At 36.6% G+C, this 24445-nt stretch overlaps 1 protein-coding gene across 4 annotated transcripts in view; it reads left to right on the forward strand.

The window, feature by feature from the left end:
* The window catches only part of CHIC1 (cysteine rich hydrophobic domain 1), a 61284-nt gene that overhangs the window by 14493 nt on the left and 22346 nt on the right, over positions 1–24445 (forward strand). For 3 of the 4 annotated variants that reach the window (XM_032849755.1, XM_032849757.1, XM_032849754.1), the window contains exon 3: positions 15550–15705. The exons of the other annotated variant lie outside the window; for it this stretch is intronic. In XM_032849755.1, the coding sequence (XP_032705646.1) occupies positions 15550–15705 (156 nt within the window). The remainder of the gene's footprint in view (positions 1–15549; positions 15706–24445) is intronic. 4 annotated transcript variants of the gene reach the window in all.

Genomic DNA, 24445 nt, shown 5'->3' on the forward strand with positions numbered 1-24445 from the left:
ATATGAGCTTTTTTAAAGATATCCTTTCTCTTCAGGTGACCATTTCTATAGCACATATCAATGATTGGGTATTCTAGTGTGCATTATTTTAAGTGGACAGGATTTCTCATATATTAAATGAGGCATAAATGATACCGTGATTTTTTTCTTACTTTAGTTTTTAGTGATGAAAACATCACCAACAGGAATTCTGAAAGTCTGATTTTTAAAAGCTACATGGTGGTAACATTAATTTTATTCACTTTTCTCTTTAATGAGACAATTTTTGTCCAGTAGGCACTGTTGTAATTGTATAGGTTATTATGAATTATCCAAATGCTTCTCTAATAACTGGGGGAAGAGGCAAGAAGAATTACATTAACCAGAAAAAAAAGGAAAAAGGAAGTTCTGAATACCAAACTTAACAGCCTTTGTGTAAAATATTTTAAAATGAATAAAGGCAGTCTTTAAAATAGAAAAATAAATCTACCTTTTAAAAAATCAGTCTTCTGGCATGAATGGGATTCTAAATAGCTTTTATGCCTAAACTAAGCAAAACTGCACAGAATTAATTCTGAAAACGTAAAAAGCTATTTTGACAAGCTTCGTGGCTCAGTACTAATTTTGTGTTTATGTGTTAATGCTTCTAATACAAATAAAAAGATAACCTTCTACATTAAGTGCAGAAAAGATTGTTTTGCCCATTTTACTAATGATAAGTCTTCCTGTCATGATAAGATATATCAAGCAGGTGCGTACCGCAGATTCTGGTGACCAGAAAATGAAAGAACTACAGTACTTTGGAAAAGAAATGAAAGCTTCTGGCCCTCAGCTTAGAACAATTCAATGGTATTATGGGGAGATTAGTATGTGATATTGGGGGAAATCTAAGCCATAAAATCGAGCACTGCTATTGTGATCCAATATGACAAGTGATTGATAGGGTTGTGTTCCCCATGATTTAAGGAGGCAAAACAGTCTTGCTGGGTTTTGCTTATATTTTCTTCTGTTTGCAGTCTCTTGCATCCTGTTATAAAATATTATGACTCTTTCCCCACCTTTATGATGTGGCTTTCTCTTTTCTTTCCAAGAAAGTCAGAAGGAATTCAGTTTCTTTATGACCTGCCATTTAGCTAGAAAGTAAAAGGCTTCCATGTAACTTTCATTACTAAAGATACTCGATTATATGGAAGTAAATGAGTAACACTCTAATTCCACACAGTTAACTAAACATTTTTTTCACAATGTTTAAATCAGGAGTTAACCAATTCTCATTTACTATGTCCTTATCATCTGTTTTATGACTTTACTGTTATTCAATCACAAATTTTCTTTCTAAAGACAATCCTGGCCTCCTTTTAAAGGCAAAACGAAGGTTTTATTTTGTTTTTTGAAATTCTATTAGTTTTCCTTTCAATGTATTTATCTTATGACTTCAAAAAATTTGAATTCTCATTTTTAGTAACTTCAGTATAGTAGTTTATAGTTTAATCATGGTGACAAAGTAATAATTGACACGATTATGTGTTAAAGGTGGAAAGTATTGGCAAGAAAGAAGGAAAATTGCTACATTCTTTTAAAAGTTTTATTTATTTCCAGAAGCATGTAATAAAAGATTTTATAACAAATTTTATATATCTTGGCATATATTTTATTCGCAATATTTTAAAACAAAAAGCACGTTTTACCTTTTCAACTGGTTGGTTTCTGGCTTTAGCCTCACTCTTTATTTTTATTTTTTTGTCTGTGCTTATACACTTCCAAATAAATACTCTAAGTAAAAATTTTACTTTTTAAATAAAAATTTAACTTTTTAAATAAAAATTTAGGGGTGCCTGGGTGGCTCAGTGGGTTAATCCTCTGCCTTCAGCTCAGGTCATGATCCCAGGGTCCTGGGATCGAGCCCCGCATCAGGCTCTCTGCTCAGCGGGAAGCCTGCTTCCTCCTCTCTCTCTGCCTGCCTACTTGTGATCTCTCTGTCAAATAAATAAATAAAATCTTTAATAAATAAATAAATAAATAAATAAAAATTTAAATTCTAGTTATAAGCACTTAAATTTGTAAATGCACAGATTTAATAATTTTATGATTTACATTAGTTTATATAAAATTTACCATATTTTAAAAATGTATTAGTGTTTCTAGATACACAATTTAAAGAGAATTTATAGTAATGTTATATTACAGATTAGAGCTAAATATATTAATATATTTTCCTTATTTTAATTTCTATTTCATTGCTCAGTGATTGACTAGGAAAAAGAAGTTGAGTATCACTGAGAGGTAAATCTTAAGATAGCAACTTGGCATTGTTTTTTTTTCTGATGTAAAATGCTCTTTCTTTTTTTATTAATTATTTTTATTAACATATAATGTATTATTTTCCTCAGAGTTACTGGTCTGTGAAACATCAGGTTTACACACTTCACAGTACTCACTATATCACATACCCTCCCCAATGTACATAACCCAACCACCCTCTCCACCACCACCTCCCCGCAGCAACCCTCAGTCTGTTTTGTAAGATTAAAAGTCTTATAGTTTGTCTCCCTCCCGATCCCATCTTGTTTCATTTTTTTCCTTCCCTACCCCCAAACTCTCCACTCTGCCTCTCAGATTCCTCATACAAGAGAGATCATATGATAATTGTTTTTCTCTGATTGACTTATTTCGCTCAGCATAATACCCTCTATTTCTATCCACGTCATAGCAAATGGCAAGATTTCATTTCTTTTGATGGCTGCATATTGTGTGTGTGTGTGTGTGTGTGTGTGTGTGTATACATATATACACATGTATACATATACATATATACATGTGTATATATGTATACACACACACACACATACACACACACCACATCTTCTTTATCCATTCATCTCTTGATGGACAGCTTGGCTCTTTCCATAGTTTGGCTATCGTGGAAATTGCTGCAATAAACATTTGGGTGCACTTGCCCCTTTGGATCAGTACATTTATATCCTTAGGGTAAATACCCAGTACTGCAATTGCTGACTCATAGGGTAGCTCTATTTCCAACTTTTTGAGAAACCTCCATGCTGTTTTCCAGAGTGGCTGCACCAGCTTCCATTCCCCTTTCGCGGCACCCTCTCCAACATCTGTTGTTTCCTGACTTGTTAATATTAGCCATTCTGACTTGTGTGAGGTGATATCTCATTGTGGTTTTGATTTGTATTTCCCTGATGCTGAATAATGTTGAGCACATTTTCATGTTGTTCTGTTCTCTTGGCCATCTGGATGTCTTTGCCAAAATGTCTGTTCATATCCTCTGCCCGTTTCTTGGTTGGATTATTTGTTCTTTGGGTGATGAATTTGATAAGTTCTTTATAGATTTTGGATACTAGCCCTTTATCTGATATGTCATTTGTGAATATCTTCTCCCATTCTGTCAGTTGTCTTTTGGTTTTGTTAACTGTTTCCTTTGCTGTGCAAAAGCTTTTGATCTTGATGAAGTCCCAATAGTTCATTTTTGCCCTTGCTTCCCTTGCCTTTGGCAATGTTTCTGGAAGAAGTTGCTGCAACTGAGGTCAACGAGGTTGCTGCCTGTGTTCTCCTCAAGAATTTTGATGGATTCCTGTCTCACATTGAGGTCTTTCATCCATTTTGAGTCTATTTTTGTGTGTCGTTTAAGGAAATGGTCCAGTTGCATTCTTCTGCATGTGACTGTCCAATATTCCCAACACCATTTGTTGAAGAGACTGTCTTTTTTCCATTGGGCATTCTTTCCTGCTTTGTCAAAGATTAGTTGACCGTAGAGTTGAGGGTCTATTTCTGGGCTCTATTCTGTTCCATTGATGTTTGTGTCTGTTTCTGTGCCAGTGCCATACTGTTTTAATGACTACAGCTTTGTAATAGAGCTTGATATCTGAATTGTGATGCCGCCAACTTTGGTTTTCTTTTTCAACATTCCTCTGGCCATTTGGGGTCTTTTCTGGTCCCATATAAATTTTAGGGTTATTTGTTCCATTTCTTTGAAAAAAATTGATGGTATTTTGATAGGGATTGCATTAAATATGTAGATTGCTTTAGGTAGCATAGACATTTTCACAATATTTTTCTTCCAATCCATGAGCATGGAACATTTTTCCATTTATTTGTGTCTTCATCAATTTCTTTCATGAGTACTTGATAGTTTTCTGAGTGCAGATTCTTTGCCTCTTTGGTTAGGTTTATTCCTAGGTATCTTATGGTTTTGGGTGCAATTGTAAATGGGATTGACTCCTTAATGTCTCTTTCTTCTGTCTTGCTGTTGGTGTATAGAAATGCAACTGATTTCTGTGTATTGCTTTTATATCCTGACACTTTGTTGAATTCCTGTATGAGTTCTAGCAGTTTTGGAGTGGAGTCTTTAGGGTTTTCCACATAAAGTCATATCACCTGCAAAGAGTGAGAGTTTGACCTCTTCTTTGCCTTTTATTTCTTTTTGTTATCTGATTGCTGAGGCTAGGACTTCTAGTATTACGTTGAATAGCAGAGGTGATAGAGGACATCCCTGCTGTGTTCCTGTCCTTAGGGGGAAAGCTCTCAGTTTTTTCCCATTGCGAGTGGTATTCACTGTGGGTTTTTCATAGATGGCTTCGATGATATTGAGGTATGTACCCTCTATCCCTACACTTTGAGGAGTTTTGATCAAGAAAGAATGCTGTACTTTGTCAAATGCTTTTTCAGCATCTATTGAGAATATCCTGTGATTCTTGTTCTTTCTTTTATTAATGTATTGTATCACATTGATTGATTTGTGGATGTTGAACCAAACTTGCAGCCCAGGAATAAATCCCACCTGGCCATGGTGAATGATCCTTTCAATGTACTATTGGACCCTATTGGCTAGTATTTTGGTGAGAATTTTTGCATCCGTGTTCATCAAGGATATTGGTCTGTAATTCTCCTTTTTGGTGGGGTCTTCATCTGATTTTGGGATCAAGGTAATGCTGTCCTCATAAAATGACTTTGGAAGTTTTCCTTCTGTTTCTATTTTTTGGAACAGTTTCAGGAAAATAGGTATTAATTCTTCTTTAAATGTTTGCTAGAATTCCCCCGGGAAGCTGTCTGGCCTTGGGCTCTTGTTTGTTGGGAGATTTTTGATGACTACTTCAATCTCCTTACTGGTTATGGGTCTGTTCAGGTTTTCTATTTCTTCCTGGTTCAGTTGTGGTAGTTTATATGTCTCTAGGAATGCATCCATTTCTTCCAGATTGTCAAATTTGCTGGCGTATAGTTGCTCATAATATGTTCTTATAATTGTTTGTATTTCTTTGGTGTTGCTTGTGATCTCTCCTCTTTCATTCATGATTTTATTTATTTGGGTCCTTTCTCTTTTCTTTTTGGTAAGTCTGGCCAGCGGCTTAATAAAAATTCTTTCAAAGAACCAGCTCCTAGTTTCATTGATCTATTCTACTATCCTTTTGGTTTCTATTTCATTGGTTTCTGCTCTGATCTTTATTATTTCTCTTCTCCTGCTGTGTTTGGGCTTTCTTTGCTGTTCTTTCTCTTTCTCTTTCTTTTAGGTGTAGGGTTATGTTGTGTACTTGAGACCATTCTTGTTTCTTGATAAAGGCTTATATCACCATATATGTTCCTTTTAAGACCGCCTTTACTGTGTCCCACAGATTTTGAACAGTTGTGTTTTCATTTTCATTTGTTTCCATGAATTTTTTAAATTCTTCTTTAATTTCCTGGTTGACCCATTCATTCTTAAGTAGGATGCTCTTTAGCCTCCTTGTATTTGAGTTCTTTCCAACTTTACTCTTGTGATTGAGTTCTAGTTTCAGAGCATTATGGTCTGAAAATATGCAGGGAATGATCCCAATCTTCTGGTATCAGTTGAGACCTGATTTGTGACCCAGGATGTGATCTGTTCTGGAGAATGTTCCATGTGCACTAGAGAAGAATGTGTACTCTGTTGCTTTGGGATGGAATGTTCTAAATATATCTGTGATGTCCATCTGGTCCAGTGTGTCATTTAAGGCCTTTATTTCCTTGTTGATCTTTTGCTTGGATGATCTGTCCATTTCAGTGAGGGGAGTGTTAAAGTCCCCTACTATTATTGTATTATTGTCGATGTGTTTCTTTGATTTTGTTATTAATTGGTTTATATAGTTGGCTGCTCCCACGTTAGGGGCATAGATATTTAAGATTGTTAGATCTTCTTGTTGGACAGTGACTTTAGGTATGATATAGTGTCCTTCCTCATGTCTTATTATAGTCTTTTGCTTTAAATCTAGTTTATCTGATATAAGGATTGTCACCCCAGCTTTCTTTCGATGTCCATTAGCATGGTAAATTGTTTTCCACCCCCTCACTTTAAATCTGGAGGTGTCTTTGGGTCTAAAATGAGTTTCTTGCAGAAAGCATATTGATGGGTTTTGTTTTTTTATCCATTCTGATACCCTGTGTCTTTTGATTGATTGGGGCATTTAGCCCATTTACATTCAGGATAGCTATTGAAAGATATGAATTTAGTGCCATTGTATTGCCTGTAAGGTGACTGTTACTGTATATTGTCATTGTTCCTTTGTGGTCCACTTCTTTTAAGCTCTCTCTTTGCGTAGAGGACCCCTTTCAATATTTCCTGTAGGACTGGTTTGGTGTTTGTGAATTCTTTTAATTTTTTTTTTTTGTCCTGGAATCTTTTTATCTCTCCTTCTATTTTCAGTGATAGCCTAGCTGGGTATAGTATTCTTCGCTGCATATTTTTCTCCTTTAGTGCTCTGAATATTTTATTCCAGTCCTTTCTGGCCTTCCAGGTCTCTGTGGATAAGTCTGCTGCCAATCTGATATTTCTACCATTGTATGTTACAGACTTCTTGTCCCAAGCTGCTTTCAGGATTTTCTCTTTGTCACTAAGACTTGTAAGTTTTACTATTAGATGACGGGGCGTGGACCTATATTTGTTGATTTTGAAGGGGGTTCTCTGTGCGTCCTGGATTTTGATGCTTGTTTCCTTCCCTAAATTAGGGACGTTCTCTACTATAATTCACTCCAGTATACCTTCTGCCCCTCTCTCTTTCTTCTTCTTCTGGAATCCCAATTATTCTAATATTGTTTTGTGTTATGGTATCACTTATCTCTCAAATTCTCCCTTCATGGTGCAGTAGTTGTTTGTCTCTCTTTTGCTCAGCTTCTTTATTCTCCATCATTTGGTCTTCTATATCACTAATTCTCTCTTCTGCCTCATTTATCCTAGCAATAAGATTCTCCATTTTTTATTGCACCTCATTAATAGCTTTTTTGATTTCACATTGGTTAGATTTTACTTCTTTTATTTCTCCAGACAGGGTTTCTCTAATATTTCCATGCCTTTTTCAAGTCCAGCTAGCACCTTGAGAATGATCGTTCTGAACTCTAGTTCTGACATATTACCAATGTCCGATTGATTGGGTCCCTAGCCATTGGTACTGCCTCCTCTTCTTTTTTTGTGGTGAGTTTTTCTGCCTTGTCATTTTATCCAGATAAGAATATATGAACAAGATAATAAAATACTAAAAGGTTGGCAAAGACCTCAGAAAAATGTACACTACCCAAATCAGAAAAGATCCAAAACCGAGGGGAGAAGAAAGGGGGAAAAAATAAAAAATAAATATATATTTTTATTAGACTGGTGAATAGAACAGAGCCACCACTTGATTTTGGGTGTATTTTGGTCTCTTGGAAGAATTTACCTCCCAAAATTTTAAAGAAAGAAAGACTATATACAAAAATAAGGGTAGACATGCTGAAGGGATAGAATTATGAGTGTAAAGATGAAATTTTTAAAAAAATTCTAAAAAAGGTATTGATAAGATAAATTGGTTGGAAAAAAAAAAGAGGAGGGAATGTGCTCAGGCTGGAGACTAGAACACTGCCATGTGCTGGATTAGGATATATTTTGATGTATTGGAAGAAATTGTGTCCCAAAATTTTTTATTAAAAAAAAAAACCTGTATGTATACAAAAAATAAGGTTAAATACAAGAAAGGGATAAAATATCACTATAACAATGAAGGTTTAAAAAGATTTTTTTAGAAAGGTATTGTTAAGACAAACTAGTTATAAAATGCTAAAGGAGGAAAGAGGAAAAGTTAATAAAATAGAATAAGAAAAAAATAAAATTAATAAAAAATTTAACTTTGCAAGACTAAAGGGATATGCAGAAAAGCCATGAATTCTATGCAATGCTTTCCCCTAGCTTTGGAGTTCTGCTGTTCTCCTTGATCAGTGAGTTTGGTCTTGGCTGGATGTTCTTGCTGATCTTCTGGGGGAGGGGCCTGTTGCAGTGATTATCAAATATCTTTGCCCTAGCCCAAATTGCACTGCCCTTGCCAGGGCCCAGGCTAAGTAATCTGCTCGTTTGCTCTCAGAGCTTTTGTTCCCTGAATGCTTTCCGTAGAGCTCTGGAGGATGGGAATGAAAATGACCGCTTTCCATTCTCTGGCCCAGAGGAGCCAAGAGCTCGGGCCCCACTCCTCAGTGTGCCCTCAGAGATAAGCAGTCAATCACTCCTGTTTCCCTGGTCTCCAGCCGCACTCCGAGCTCACCCGGCATGTGACCAAACATTTCTATCTCTGGTGCACAGCCCCAAACCCAGCAGATTCCTGCTGCACTGTTCCTTCAGGAGCAGGAAGATGAGTCTCCCCAGATCTGCCACTTGTGGCATGAGAAGCAGTGGCCCATCTGCGCCTTGGATCATGGTTTAAGAAAACCCCAATCAGAAAGCTTATTCTTTGGCTCTGTCTGTAGTCGGCTTTCCTGCTCCAATACCTCGCAGCTTTGCCAAACTCAGACACCCCCGATCTTTCTGTGACCCTGCAGGACCTGAGACCACACTTTCCCCGTGAGGGCTTCACCCCCACTAGCCTCTGGAACGATGTCCCTCAGTGGAGCAGACCTTTAAAAAGTTCTGATTTTGTGCTCCGTTGCTCTTCCACTTACCAGGAGCCGGCCCCTCCCCCATGGTCTATCTTCCCGTCCCTTCAGATTCACTTCTCCACGTGTCCTACCTTTCAGAAAGTGGTCGATTTTCTGTTCCTAGAATTGCTGCACTTCTCTTCTATCTCCGGTTGAGTTTGTAGGTGTTCAGAATGGTTTGATACCTATCTAGCTGAACTCCTGCGATCTGATGTCGCTTCAATCTGCTACTTCTCCGCCACCTTGCCTATCTCCCCTCTGGTTTATTTTTTTAAGATTTTATTTATTTATTTGTCAGAGTGAGAGCACACAAGCAGGCAGAGTGGAAGGCAGAAGGTGGAGAGAGAAGCAGGCTCCCTGCCGAGCACAGAGCCCAATGCGGGACTCGATCCCAGGGACCTGGGATCATGACCTGAGCCAAAGACAGAGGCTTAACCGACTGAGCCACCCAGGCATCCCACTCCCCTCTGTTTTTTAAAAGGACATCTCTGTTTTTCCTCTAAAGAATTGAAGAACTGAAGAACATTGAATTTGTATTCAAAATGTAGCTGATTGCCCATCACAAGCCATGCCCACCTGTGCACCCCTCTGGACGCCTTCCATTGTTCCTAGGCTCCATCACTCGCCTACTCAGCCAGATGTCTACAGGTGCCTTTGCACACTGCACTCAATTGCATGCACTCAGCAGCCCTCATGGGCCATGCCCAACCACACACCATTAGCTACCGTCACATACCATGCCCAGCCCTGTGCCCTTAGTCACCCTGGCCTGAAGCCCCCAGCTGCCACAGTGCTTCAGGGGATCCAGCATAGGACTAGTGACCCAGCAAAAATTTTGCTAACACTATCTTCCTCAGTGGGAACTCCTCCCACCCAGAGCTGGCCTCCTGGGTCCCCACAGAGAGCAAGCATGGCCACAACAGGCAGAAAGTCACTGCAAATGACTGCACTAAAAGGAAAATTGAATCAGATGAAACAGCAGGGCATAAAAACACACATAGGATACTCTACTGAAGATCCAGGTTCTGGTGAACAGGGGACACTGCACTCCAGGGCTCTCCAGGACCTCTTCTTCATAAAGTCACTACTTTCAAGAACAGAAAAAACACTGACTTAATCTTAACACAGAGAAAAGAGACACAAAGAGGCAAACAAAATGACGAGAGAGAGAAATTGATCCTAAATGAAAGAACAGGACAAGGCCATAGCCAGAGACCTAAGTCAAACAGATGTAAGTAACATCCCTGATAGAGAATATAAGCAGTGGTCATAAGGATACTCATTGGACTTGAGAAAAAAGTGGAAGACCTGAGTGAGACCATTAACACAAAGGAAGGAATAACATAGCAGAGATAAAGGGCACAACATAAATGAAATAAGAAACATGTGGGGTGCCTGGGTGGCTCAGTTGGTTGAACATTTGCCTTTGGCTCAGGTCATGATCCTGGGGTCCTGGGATCAAGCCCTACATAGGGCTCTCTGCTGAGCAGGGAGCCTACTTCTCCCTCTCCCTCTGCCTCCTGCTATACCTACTTGTGACACCTCTCTCTCTCTCTCTCTCTCTGTCAAATAAATAAATAAAATCTTATAAAAAATAATAATAGAGAAATGAGAAACATGTTTGATGGAATAAACAGAGGATGGAAGAAGCAGAGAAATGAATTAGTGACCTAGAAGACAAAGTAATGGAAAATAAGCTGAACAAGAGGGAGAAAAGAAAGAGAAGATGCAAAATGGGAATAAACAGAGAGAGCTGAGTGACTCCATCAAATGTAATAGCGTTCATATTATAGGAATCCCAGAAAAAGAAGAGAGAGAAGGGGGGGGGGCAAAAAATTTATTTGAAGAAATAAGAGCTGAAAGTTCCCCTAATCTTGGGAAAGAAAGAGAGATCTAGATCCAGGAGGCACAGAGAACACCCCCCAACAGAATCAACAAAAGCAGACCAACACACAGATATATTGTCACTAAATTAAAATATAGTGATAAAAAATTTTAAAAGCAGCAAGACAAAAGAAGTCATTAAATTACAAGGGAAAACCCATAAGGCTAGCAGGAGGTTTTTCAAAAGAAACTTTGCAAACCAGAAATGGGTAACAATGTATTCAAGGTGCTGAAAGGGAAGAATCTGCAGCCAAGAATACTCTATCTACCTGGCTAGGCTATCATTCACAATACAAAGAGAGATAAAGTTTTCTAGACAAGCAAACGCTAAAGGAGTTCATGACCATTAAACCAGCTCTGCAAGAAATATTAAAAGGGCCTCTTTGAGTAGAGAGACCAAAAGTGATAGTATAGATGCAGGGAACACAAAAGCAGTAAAAATGAATTTTTCTGCAAAAAAGTCAAACTCACAAAGGAAGGATATAAAATACAATAACATACCTAAAAGGTGTGGAGGACAGGAGAAAAGAATATGTTCAAACTTAAATGACCATCAAAAATATGGACTGCTATATGCAGAAGAGGTTATATACAAACCTTATGGTAAGCACATATCGAAAACCACTAGTAGATATGCAAAGAATGGAGAGAAAAATCCAAACATATCATTAAAGAAGTAAGCAAAACATGAAAAAAGACAAGAAAGGATCAGAGTAAGTCTTCAGAAACAACCACAAAACAAGTAATAAAATGGCAATAAATATCTATTGATAATTACTTTGAATGTAAATGGACTAAATGCTTCAATCAAAAGACATAGGGTGGCATAATGGATTAAGAAAAAAAACACCCATCTATTTGCTGCCTGCAAGAGGCCCATTTTAGACCTAAGGACACCTACAGATTGAGAGTGAGAGGATTGAGAAACATTTAACATTCAAATGGATATCAAAAGAAAGCCAGAATAGCAACATCTATATCAGACAAAACAGACTTTAAACCAAAGACTGTAACAAGAAGCAAAGGACAATATATAATAGTAAAGGGGATAATCCAACATGAAGATATATGAATTATATGATATGTGAATTATATGCTATAAGATATATGAAGATACATGAAGCTATGATAATTGTTTAAATGTAAATTATATATGTAAACAGTTAACGACAAACGTAAAGGAACTAATCCATAATAATACAGTAATAGTGGGGAACTTTAACACCACACTTACATTAAGTGGACAGATCGTCTAAACAGGACATCAATAAGGAAACAATGGCTTTGAATGACACACTGGAATAGATGAACTTAACAGATATTCAGAACATTCCCTCCTAGGACAGCAGAATACACATTCTTTTCAAATGCACATTCATGATAAAAACTCTTAACAAAATAAGTTTGGAGAGAATATACCTCGCCACCTATGAAAAACCCACAGCTAACATCATCCTTAATGGTGAAAAACAGAACAAAACAGGGATGTCTACTCTCACCACCTGTATTCAACATAGTACTGTAAGTCCTTGCCACAGCAGTCAGACAGCAAAAAGAAATAAAAGGCATCCAAATCAGCAAGGAAGAAGTAAAAGTTACACTATTTGCAGATGATATGATACTATATATAGAAAATCCTAAAGACCCCACCAAAAAATTGCTAGAACTGATAAACAAATTTAAGTCACAGGATACAAAATCAATGTACAGAAATCTGATGCATTTCTATACACTAACAATGAAGTGACAGAGAAATTAAGAAAACATCCCATTTACAATTTCATCCAAAATAATAAGACACCTAAGAATAAACCTAACCCAAGAGGTGAAAGACCTGTACTCTGAAAACCATAAATCACTGATGAAAGAAATTCAAGACAACACAAAGGAATGGAAAGACATTCCATGCTCATGGATTGGAAAAACAAATATTGTTAAAATGCCTATATTACCCAAAGCAGTCTATAGATTTAATGCAGTCTACAACAGCATTTTTCACACAACTGGAATCAACAGCCCTAAAATTTGTCTGGAATCACAAAAGACCCCAAATAACCAAAGCAATCTTAAAAAAGAAAAGCAAAGCTGGAGGCATCACAATTCCAGACTTCAAGTTATATTTCAAAGCCATAATAACCCAAACAGTAAGAACGATGTGGAGACAAAAGAACACTCGGGTACTGTGGGGAATGCAAACAGGTGCAGCCACTATGGAAAACAGTATGGAAGTTCCTCAAAAAAGTCAAAAATAGAACTGCTTTATCATCCAGCAATCACACTACTAGGTATTTACCCAAAGAGTACGAAAACACTAAATCAAAGGGATATATGCACCTCAATGTTTATAGCAGCATTATTTACAAGAGCCAAGGTATGGAAGCAGTGTAAGTGTCCATGGACTGATGAATGGATAAAGAAAATGTGATATATAGTTACAGATACAGATATAGATATATCCACAAAATGCAATATTATTCAGCCATATAAAGGAATGGAATATTGCCATTTGCAACAACATGGATGGAACTAGAGAGTATATTTAATACTAAGTGAAATAAGTCAGCCAGAGAAAGACAAATACTGTAGGATTTCACTTGTATGTGGAATTTTAGATACAAAACAAGTAAAGAGAAAAAATAAGACAAAGCAAGAAGCAGACTTAATTATAGAGAACAATCTGATGGTTATGGGGGGATGAGTGAAGTAGTGATGGGGATTATGTGCACTTGTCTTGAAGAACACAGGGTAATGTATGGAACTGTTGAATTACTCTATTATACACTTGAAACTAATATAACACTGTATGTTAACTTACTGGAATTAAAATGAAAAATTGAAAAACAAAATGTAGCTAATTAGCCTTTTGTTTATAATAGAACGTGTAGCAAGGCTATGGATTATTAATGGTTACCTGATCAAATGCCTTGCCTTCAGGTGAGACCATGCAAAAGAGAGCTTTGCTTTTCTTTCTCCAAATCTAGTCAAGAGGAAGTGGCTTCCTTTTTCAAAGCATTCTGGTTAATGAGGTTCTTTTTAAGATATGAGGCCCATTTCTTGTAAGATATATGAGACAAAGGTTATTATTTTCATTTTATATAGGAGAAACTAAAACTCAGAAAAATTAAATGAATTTGCCCTTTTCCTGTAAGATATATGAGACAAAGGTTATTATTTTCATTTTATATAGGAGAAACTAAAACTCAGAAAAATTAAATGAATTTGCCTATGATTTTTCATAGCTAATAAGTAACTATTACTTATTATTATTACTTATTAAATGAAAATCTTCATTTATTGTCTGATATGCTTAGCCTGTTAGCATTTTCTGTTTTTCAGTTACAAGGCTTGGTTCTCTGAATTTATTTTCATATTTACCCCCAGGAAGTTAGTCATTTAATTGAAATTCTTTTTACTCAGTGATTGTCTTAAGTCATATTGCCAGCAATTTAGTTGGAGTGTATAGATTAGTTTACATACCCATGTAAAAACAGTTTTTTGAGCCTTGCAATTTTACAACTATTGTTGGTTAACATATTAGGAAGAAAATCAAATGTATGGGTTAAGCAATTAACTTTATTGAGTGGCGTGAACAATTCTAATAAAGCTAGTATAATGTTTTAATCATGATGGTGCTGAATTCTTTGGTCATTATATTTATAACATCTGCATGTTTTTATAGTGTTGATTCTAAGATATATCTATTAAAAGACAAAAATGTAATAAATTGAATTCTCTACTACAATTTTTACTTGGAAGAGTTGTAAAACTCCATATTTTATACACCTAACATGTTAATAGGGTTTTTATTTTATAGCAGCTTATTTTTTTCTAATATTTTCATAATTTTTTCATGCCCAGCCAGATGCTAAAATGTTTTCCCATAGATTTTACAGTCTGACAGCTTTCTAAATGAAAGAGAATAATTTTTGTGATCCACAAATGTGATTTCACTGAAAGCAAACTATTTTTAGTGTGCCTTTGAATTGTATAACCTTCAAGCAGAATTTTCGGTATAAATCTAATTATGCCTGTCATGCTCTTGCCTTTGAACTAACTTTGTCATTGTTTACAGAGAGGCACAAGCAGCCACTTCCAGGAATGGTGGTAGTAATTAAGATATTAAATTTGTATATTTAAAAACCTTTCAAATTTCCAAATTTACAGCAGTTTTTTTAGTACATTTTATGCTGAATATTAAGACCCTTTTTTAATGTCGTTACTCCTCACTGTCTTATTAGTGTAACTTTTCCCTACAAATGATGGCAAGTATTAAAATTGTGCTGCAAATTTGCCAGGGAGAAAGTTTCAAGAGTTGCCTATTTAAAAGTAATCCAGGAAAAAAAAAAGTAATCCAGGAATATAACCAGAGTCTAATTTTAATTCCATTTCCTCTGGCAGTATTTAGGTTTTTATTGTTACATTATGCTTCTGGTCTTACAAGCAAGAATAATTGGAGACTATAATATTGCCTGAATAATGAGAATGTTTGGTAGAAAAACTGCTTGACAGGTATTCTTTACCACCAATTTTGCTGTGATTTTAATGCTGGTAATTTCAGATTATTTTTGAACATCAGAATTAAGTTCTGTAAACATGAAATTATATTGTTTTGCTTTCTAATGTCATCCAAGAGTATGGTAATACATTAAAGGAGGAAATCTATTTAGACATGTAATTCCTTAAAGTGTTTGTAAAAGACAAACATTTTCTTCACATTTAGAGATAAATAGTGGAAAGCTGCCCACAAAATGTTAAGTAAAGATTGCACCCTTGTTATAGGTGGCCCCGGAAGAATTTAAGACCAGCATTGGCCGTGTGAATTCATGTTTGAAAAAGGCTCTCCCGGTCAATGTGAAATGGCTACTATGTGGTTGTCTCTGCTGCTGTTGCACACTGGGTTGCAGCCTGTGGCCTGTTATTTGTCTCAACAAAAGAGTGAGTAACCATTTTATTGTATAACCGTAGAGCTAACATTTATTGATCGCTTATATGTACTGAGTATGTTACATGATTTTTTAAAATTCTCTTAACAGTGTTAGCCTCATCCTAGAGACAAGTTTAGGGACAGAGAGATAAAGTAATTTGTCCAGCCTTTGTTAACACTTTGTCACTTAATATGATTTCCCATCATTTTATTTTTTTTCTCTTTTTTTGACTATTATTTTTTATTAGTTTCAGGGATAGAATTTAGTGATCCATCAGTTGCATGTAACACCCAGTGTTCATTTCATCAAGTGCTCTCCTTTCACCCATCATCCAATTATCCCTTCCCTCTCCCCACCTCCCCTCCAGCAACCCACAGTTTGTTTCCTAGAGTTCAGAGTCTCTTATGGTATGCCTCCCTCTCAATTTTCATCTTATTTTATTTTTCCTTCCCTTCTATGTTCATTTGTTTTTTTCTTAAGTTCCACATATGAGTAAAATCATGTGGTATTTGTCTTTCTCTGACTGACTTATTTCACTTAGCATTAATATCCTCTACTTCCATCCATATCATTGCAAATGGCAAGGTTTCATTCTTCTTGATGGCTGAGTGATATTCCATTTTATATATATTCCATTATATATATATATATATATATACACACACACATACCACCTCTTCTTTATCCACTCATCTGTTGATAGACATCTGGGCTCTTTCCATATTTGAGCTGTTGTGGACATTGCTGCTATAAACATTGAGGTGCAGGTGCCCCTTTGAATTACTGTGTTTGTATCTTTTGGATAGATATCTAGTAGTGCACATGCTGGTTTATAGGGTAGCTCTATTTTTAACTTATTGAGGAACCTCCATACTGTTTTCCAGAGTAGCTATAGCAGCTTGCATTCCCACCAACAGTGTAAGAGAGTTCCCCTGTCTCCACATCCTTGCCAATATCTGTTATTTCCTGAGTTGTTAATTTTAGCCATTCTGACTGGTGTGTGGTGTTATCTCACTGTCATTTTGATCTATATTTCCCTGATACCAAATGGTGTTGAACATCTTTTCATGTGCCTGTTGGCCATTTGTATGTCTTCCTTGGAGAAATGTCTGTTCATGTCTTCTGACCATTTTTTGACTGGATTATTTGTATTTTAGGTGTTGAGTTTGGTAAGTTCTTTATAGATTTTGGATACTAGCCCTTCATCTGCTAAGACATTTGCATGTATCTTCTCCCCATTCTGTCGGTTGTCTTTTAGTTTTGTTGACTGTTTCCTTTGCTGTGCAAAGCTTTTTATTTTGATGAGGTCCTAAAAGTTCATTTTTGCTGTTGTTTCCCTTGCCTTTGAAGATGTGTCTAGCAAGAAATTGCTGCAGCCAAGGTCAAAGAGATTTCTGCATCTTTTCTCCTCTAGGATTTTGATGGATTCCACTCTCATATTTAGGTCTTTCATCCATTTTGAGTTTATTTATATGTAAGGTGTAAGAAAGTGGTCCAGTTTTATTCTCCTACATGTGGCTGTCCAGTTTTTCCAGCACCATTTGTTGAAGAGACTGTCTTTTTTCCATTGGATATTCTTTCTCTCTTTGTCAAAGATTAGTTGACCATGGAGTGGAAGGTCCATTTTGGGACTCTCTATTCTGTTCATTGATCTATGTGTCTGCTTTAGTGCCAGGACCATACTGTCTTGATGATTACTGCTTTGTAATACAGCTTGAAGTCCAGAATTGTGATGCCTCCAGCTTTGGGTTTATTTTTTTTTAACATTTCTTTGGCTACTCATGGTCTTTTCTGGTTCCATACGAAGTTTAAGATTGTTTGTTCCAGCTCCGTGAAGAAAGCTGATGGTATTTTGATAGGGATTTCATTGAATGTGTATTGCTCTAGTTAGCTTAGACATTTTAACACTATCTGTCCTTCCAATCCATAAGCATGGAAAGTTTTCCATTTCTTGTGTCTCCCTCAATTTCTTTCATAAGTGTTCTATAGTTTTCAGAGTACAGATCCTTTACCTTTTTGGTTAGGAATACCTATTCCTGGGTATCACATGGATTTTGGTGCAATTGTAAATGGGATCAATTCCTTGATTTCTCTTTCTTCTGCCTCATTGTTAGTGTATAGAAATGCAATTGACATCTGTGCATTAATTTTATATCCTGTGACTTTGCCAAATTCCAGTATGAGTTCTAGCAATTTTTGAGTGGAATCTTTGGGTTTTCCATACAGAAGATCATGTCATCTGCTAAGAGTGAGAATTTGACTTCTTTGCTGATTTGGATGCCTTTTATTCCTTTTTCTTTTTGTTGTCTGATTGCTGAGGCCAGGACTTCAAATACTATCTTGAGCAACAGTGGTGAGAGTGGACATCCCTGTCATGTTCCTGGCCTTATGTGAAAAGCTCTCAGTTTTTCCCCATTGAGGATGATATTAGCCGTGGTTCTTTCTATATAGCTTTGATGATCTTGAGGTATATTCCTTCTGTCCCTACCCTGCTGAGAGTTTTTATCAAGAAAGGATGCTGTATTTTGTCAAATGCTTTTCATCTATTGAGAGGATCATATGGTTCTTGCCCTTTCTTTTATTAATGTATTGTATCACATTGATTGATTCGCGAATGTTGAACCACCCTTGCAGCCCAGGAATAAATCCCACTTGGTCATGGTGAATAATCCTTTTTAATGTACCATTGGATCCTATTAGCTAGTGTCCTGGTGAGAATTTTTGCATCCATGTTCATCAGGGATATTGGTCTGTAATACTTTTTGGTGGGGTCTTTCTGGTTTTGAGTTCTCATCATCTTAAAGTGAAATATAAATGGAGTACTGGAGTAAATATAAATGTAACTAGGCTACTCAACTCTTTTCACAAAACCCAAACATGTGATTTAAAGTATTTCTAAGCAGGGTACCTGGATGGTTCAGTTGGTTAGGAATATGCCTTTGGCTCAGGTGATGGTCCCAGGGTCCTGGGATTGAGCCCCATGTTGGGCTCCCTGTCTAGTGGGGAGTCTGCTTTTGCCTCTGCCCCTCCCTTCCACTCATGCCTTCTCTCTGGCTCTTTCTCTCTCTCTCAAATAAATGAATAGAATCTTCAAAAAAAGCAAAGTATTTCCAAGCTACAGCTATATGGGAGAGTTTCTTCTGCTCTGAAGAAAAGGAAAAGAGAGTAGCCTACGTAGCTGGGGAGAAATCCTGCTTAGTTTTGAACATGTTGAAATAACATTATTATAACAAGACATTACTAGTTACATGATGGATTTAATACTACTATCTTAATCTCATCTTTAAAACTTTTAGTCTTTGGAATGTTTTCATTTCCCAGCGGAAAGACTGAAGTCACCCTGTACCACACTGATAATTTTTGTTTAAACTTGTAAATAATAATTAGCTTACTAAACTATATTCAAAAATCACAGTACCTTGTGTAGCTATAATTAGAGGTACAGTTGTTTGATAAAGGCTAAAAATATTCCCAAGGAGTACTTACTAATTTTCTGTCCACATCTTTCTTCTGCCCTTCTTAATGTGTACTTCAAAAATAAAAATAATGAGGGGCACCTGGGTGGCTCAGTGGGTTAAAGCCCCTGCCTTCGGCTCAGGTCATGATCCCGGGGTCCTGGGATCGAGCCCCACATGAGGCTCTCTGCTCAGCAGGGAGCCTGCTTCCCTTCCTCTCTCTCTGCCTGCCTCTCTGCCTACTTGTGATCTCTGTCTGTCAAATAAATAATAAATAAAATCTTTTTAAAAAAAGAAAAAAGAAAAATAATGAAACACTGTGATCTGTATGACTTTTCTAATGAAAAAGTTGAAATTTTTTTTTATTCCCTTGGTAATTACCAGTAGGTCAAAGCTTAACTTTAAGTTAAGCTTAGCTTATTATTTGTCAAAGCACGTACAGTATTTTCAGATGACTTTCTATAAGTTAAAAAAATTGGAAGCATAAATTTCTTTCTCTAGTTGTCATATTTTTTAACAATTAGAAATCAGTAATTCCTATCCATTCCCATTATTTTTAAAGCCTCAGTGTGCATGAATTATGATTTAGATTTTCAATCATATAAATACAGCCAATTTTAGCTACTTAAGAACAGAATTTTAGGTTTTAATGTTATCCAGGATCTATCATTTTTACTGATGACCTGTTTACTCTTTGTCTACTTGTCGATACTTTCCCCACATAGCCTAAAATATAGAGAAACAATTTTTTCAATTATGTGACACTACTATGCAAACTTCTAATAGAATATTCAATGGAAAATGATATTAATACTGATGCTGTCATTTCACCCTCACCCCCATTACTTTGGTTAATTAATTATTCACATTGAAGTTAAGATATCAAGGCGCCTGGGTGGCTCAATCAGCTAAGCATCTGCCTTTGGCTCAGGTCATTATCTCAGGGTCCTGGGATCAAGCCCCGCATCAGGCTTTCTGCTCAGTGGCAAGTCTGCTTCTCCCTTTCCCTCTGTGATCTCTCTTGCTTTCACTCTCTTTCAAATAAATAAATAAAATATTTAAATAAATAAGTAAAATTGTTTTTAAATGAAGTTGAGGTATCAGTGTACAGATCTTCCTGGATTTATGATGGGATTACATCCAGATAAATCCATCATAAATTGAAAATATGAGTTGAGGGGCTCCTACATGACTCAGTTCGTTAAGCTCTGCCTTTGGCTCAGGTCATGATCTTAGGGTCCTGGGACCAATCCCCCTGTCTGGCTCAGCAGGGAATCTGCTGCTGCCTCTCTCTCTGCCCCTCTCCCTCTTGTGCGTATATGCATGCGTGCACTGTCTCTTTCAAATAAAATCTTTTTTTATTATGTTATATTAATCACCATACAGTACATAATTAATTTTTGAGGTAGTGTTCTATGACTCATTGTTTGCATATGACACCCAGTGCTCCAAGCTGTATGTTCTCTCCTTAATACCCATCACCAGGCCAACCCATCAGCACCCCCCCACAAAACCCTCGCTTTGTTCCCCAGAGTCCATAGTCTTTTATGGTTTGTCTCCCCCTCTGATATCTACCCCTTCATTTTTCCCTTCCTTCTCCTAATGTCCTCCATGCTATTCCTTATGTTCTACAAATAAGTGAAACCATATGATAATTGACTTTCTCTGCTTGACTTATTTCACTTAGCATAATCTCCTCCAATTCCATCCATGTTGATGCATGAGTTGGGTATTCATCCTTTCTAATAGTTGAGTAATATTCCATTGTATATATGGACCACATCTTCTTTATCCATTTGTCTGTTGAAGGACATCTCAGCTCTTTCCAGTTTGGATATTGTGGATGTTGCTGCTATGAACATTGGGTACATGTGGTCCTTCTTTTCAGTACATCTGTATCTTTGGGGTAAATACCCAGTAGTGCAATTGCTGGGTTATAGAGTTAGCTTTATTTTTAACTTTTTGAGGAACCTCCATACTGTTCTCCAAAGTGGTTGTACCACCTTGCATTTGTTGTTTATTACCTTGTCAATTTTTCCCATTCTAACTGGTATAAGGTGGTATCTCAGTGTGGTTTTGATTTGGATTTCCCTGATGGCTAATGATGATGAACATTTTTGTATGTGTCTGTTAGCCATTTATATGTCTTCTTTGGAGAAGTATCTGTTCATGTCTTCTGCCCATTTTTTGACTTGATTATTTGGTCTTTTTGGGTGTTGAGTTTGAGAAGTTCTTTATAGATCCTGGATATATATCAGCTCTTTATCTAAACTGTCACTTGCAAATATCTTCTCCCATTCCATGGGTTGCCTCTTTGTTTTGTTGACTGTTTCCTTTGCTATATAGAAGCTTTTTATCTTGATGAAGTCCAAAAAGTTAATTTTCGCTTTTGTTTCCCTTTCCTTTGGAGATGTATCTTGAAAGAAGTTGCTGTGGCCAATGTTGAAGAGGTTACTGCCTATGTTCTCCTCTAGGAGTTTGATGGATTCCTGTCTCACATTGAGGTCTTTCATCCATTTAGAGTTTATCTTTGTGTATGGTGTAAGAGAATGGTTGAGTTTCATTCTTCTGTATATAGTTGTCCAATTTTCCCAGCACCATTTATTGAAGAGACTGTCTTTTTTTTTCACCGGATATTTTTTCCTGCTTTGTCAAAGATTATTTGACCATAGAGTTGAGGGTCCATATCTGGGCTCTCTATTCTGTTCCATTCGTCTATGTGCCTGTTTTTGTGCCAGTACCGCTGTGTGCTGTCTTGGTGATTGTATCTTTGTAGTATAGCTTGAAGTCAGGCAACGTGATTCCCCCAGGTTTTTTTTCTTTTTCAACATTTCCTTGGCCATTTGGGGTCTTTTCTTGTTCCATCCCTTTTAGGATTGTTAATTTCAGCACTTTGAAAAACGCTGATGATATTTTGATTGGGGTGGTGTTGAAAGTATAGATTGCTCTGGGCAGTGTAGACTTTTTAACAATGTTTATTCTTCCAATCCATGAGCATGAAATGTTTTTCCATCTTTTTGTGTCTTCTTCACTTTCTTTTGTAGGTGTTCTGTAGTTTCTAGAGTATAGATCCTTCACCTCTTTGGTTAGTTTTATTCCAAGGTATCTTATAGTTTTTGTTGCTCATAAATAGAATTGATTCCCTAATTTTTCTTTCTGCAGTTACATTGTTAGTGTATAGGAAAGCAACTGATTTCTGTGCATTGATTTTATATCCTGCCACATTACTGAATTGCTCTATGAGTTCTAAAAAAATAAAAGAAAATAAAAAGAATTAGTTTCTTTGAATAGTTTCAAATAATTGAAAATGCATTTAATACATGTAACCTACCAAACATGATACCAAACTGAATTGCTCTATGAGTTATAAAAAAATAAAAGAAAATAAAAAGAAATAGTTTCTTTGAATAGTTTCAAATAGTTGAAAATGCATTTAATACATGTAACCTACCAAACATGATAGATTAACCTAGACTACCTTTTAATGTGTTCACAGCACTTACATTAGCCTATAGCTGGGCAAAATCTAACACAAAGCATATTTTATAATAAAGTATTGAATAGCTCATGTAATTTATTGGATACCGTACCGAAAGTGAAAAACAGAATGGTTGCACAGGTACAGAATGGCTTTAAGTGTATCAGTTGTTTACCCTCATGATGGCGTAGGTGACTGGGAGCTGTGGTTTGTTGCCACTGTTCAGCATCACAAGAGAGTATTATACTGGTATTACTAGCCCAGGAAAAGATCATAATCCAGCATTGTAAGTACCGTTTCTACTGAATGCATATAGCTTTCACACCATCAGGAAGCTGAAAAAAAAATCATAAGTAGAATATTATTAATCAGGGACCATCTGTATTCTTAGATCACTAAAATGTCAATTTAAACATATTTATTTAGGGGCACCTGGGTGGCTCAGACAGTTAAGCATCTCTCTTTGGCTTGGGTCATGATCTCAGAGTCCTGGGATCAAGCCCTACATCAGGCTCCCTGCTTAGTGGGGAGCCTGCTTTTCCCTCTCCCTCTGCCTGCCACTCCCCCTGCTTGTGCTCTCTGTGTTTCTCTCTGTCAAATAAATAAACTCTTCAAAAAAATAATAAAATAGAAAGATTTTTTAAATACATATTTTCAAATTGTCATCTTCTGGGCCACATCTAGACCATTCTTTTTTTTTAAACATTTGAATGAATTGCCAACACTTAAAAATTGGAGTATTTAAAATAAAATTTGAGATAGCCAGCCTCTCTTAAAGTCTTTCAGCAATTGGCCCTAGCTGAGTGGTGGCTTCTTCCTTTAAATAGGACATGAGGTCTCTGGTTCACCACAGAACCACCCAGCATTTACGTTATCTGCCTTGCTCTGTACACTTTATAGTTATGGCCCTTGGTTTTTTGTACATGCTATGTTGTTAACACACTAGACAAAACACTAAGCACATGTTGGTAACCTTGTGTAAGATACTGCCCTTTCTGGAGCTTCAATTTTTCTCACTGATAGAATCAGGCTACTACTACTTACTTTTTTTAAAGATTTTATTTATTTGACAGAGAGAGCTGGAGAGCACAAGAAAGGGGAATGGCAGAGGAAGAGGGAGAAGCAGGCTCCCAGCTGAGCAGGGAGCCTGATAAGGGGCTCGATCTCAGCCCTCTGGGATCAGGACCTGAGCCAAAGGCAGACACTTAACCAACTGAGCCACCCATGTGTCTCAGTACTACTTATTTTTTTTTAGTACTACTTACTTTTAAGGTAGTGTGATGATAAAGAAATTTAAGGTGCCTCACTGCCTTTTAGCCCACATGTAGAAATTTTTAAAAATAAAAATAATTTAAGAACTTTTATGGAATCACTGCTGCTTCATAATCTGTAGACTAAGTTGTATAAACTCTAATAGTTTAATTGGAAAGATGATTAGCATTCATATAGCCCATATCCCTTATTTTACAGGTGTGGAAACAGATTCAGAGAGATAAAGTGAGTTTCCCAGTGTCACATAGTAAATGACACATGCAGAAAAATATTTTTTTCTGTTTTGTTTGGTTTTTGTCTCTTGTAACACTGTATTCTCTTGACTACATCATGTTGCCTAGGTCGTATTTCCTATTGCTGGGACAAAAAAACATTAGGATAAGTGTTATGATATACAGCTCAATGAGTTTTAATTCTCTAGCAGACAAATATTTCTTAAAGGACAAAATAGAAAATACTTAAGGCTTTGTGAGCCAGAGGTCTCTGTTGCAACTATCTAGCTCTGTGGTTTTAGTATGAAAGCAGCCATAAGCAATATGCAAATG

Source organism: Lontra canadensis, unplaced genomic scaffold (assembly GCF_010015895.1).
Source record: "Lontra canadensis isolate GAN:19392208 unplaced genomic scaffold, GSC_riverotter_1.0 scaffold246, whole genome shotgun sequence".
NCBI classification, from domain to species: Eukaryota; Metazoa; Chordata; class Mammalia; order Carnivora; family Mustelidae; genus Lontra; species Lontra canadensis.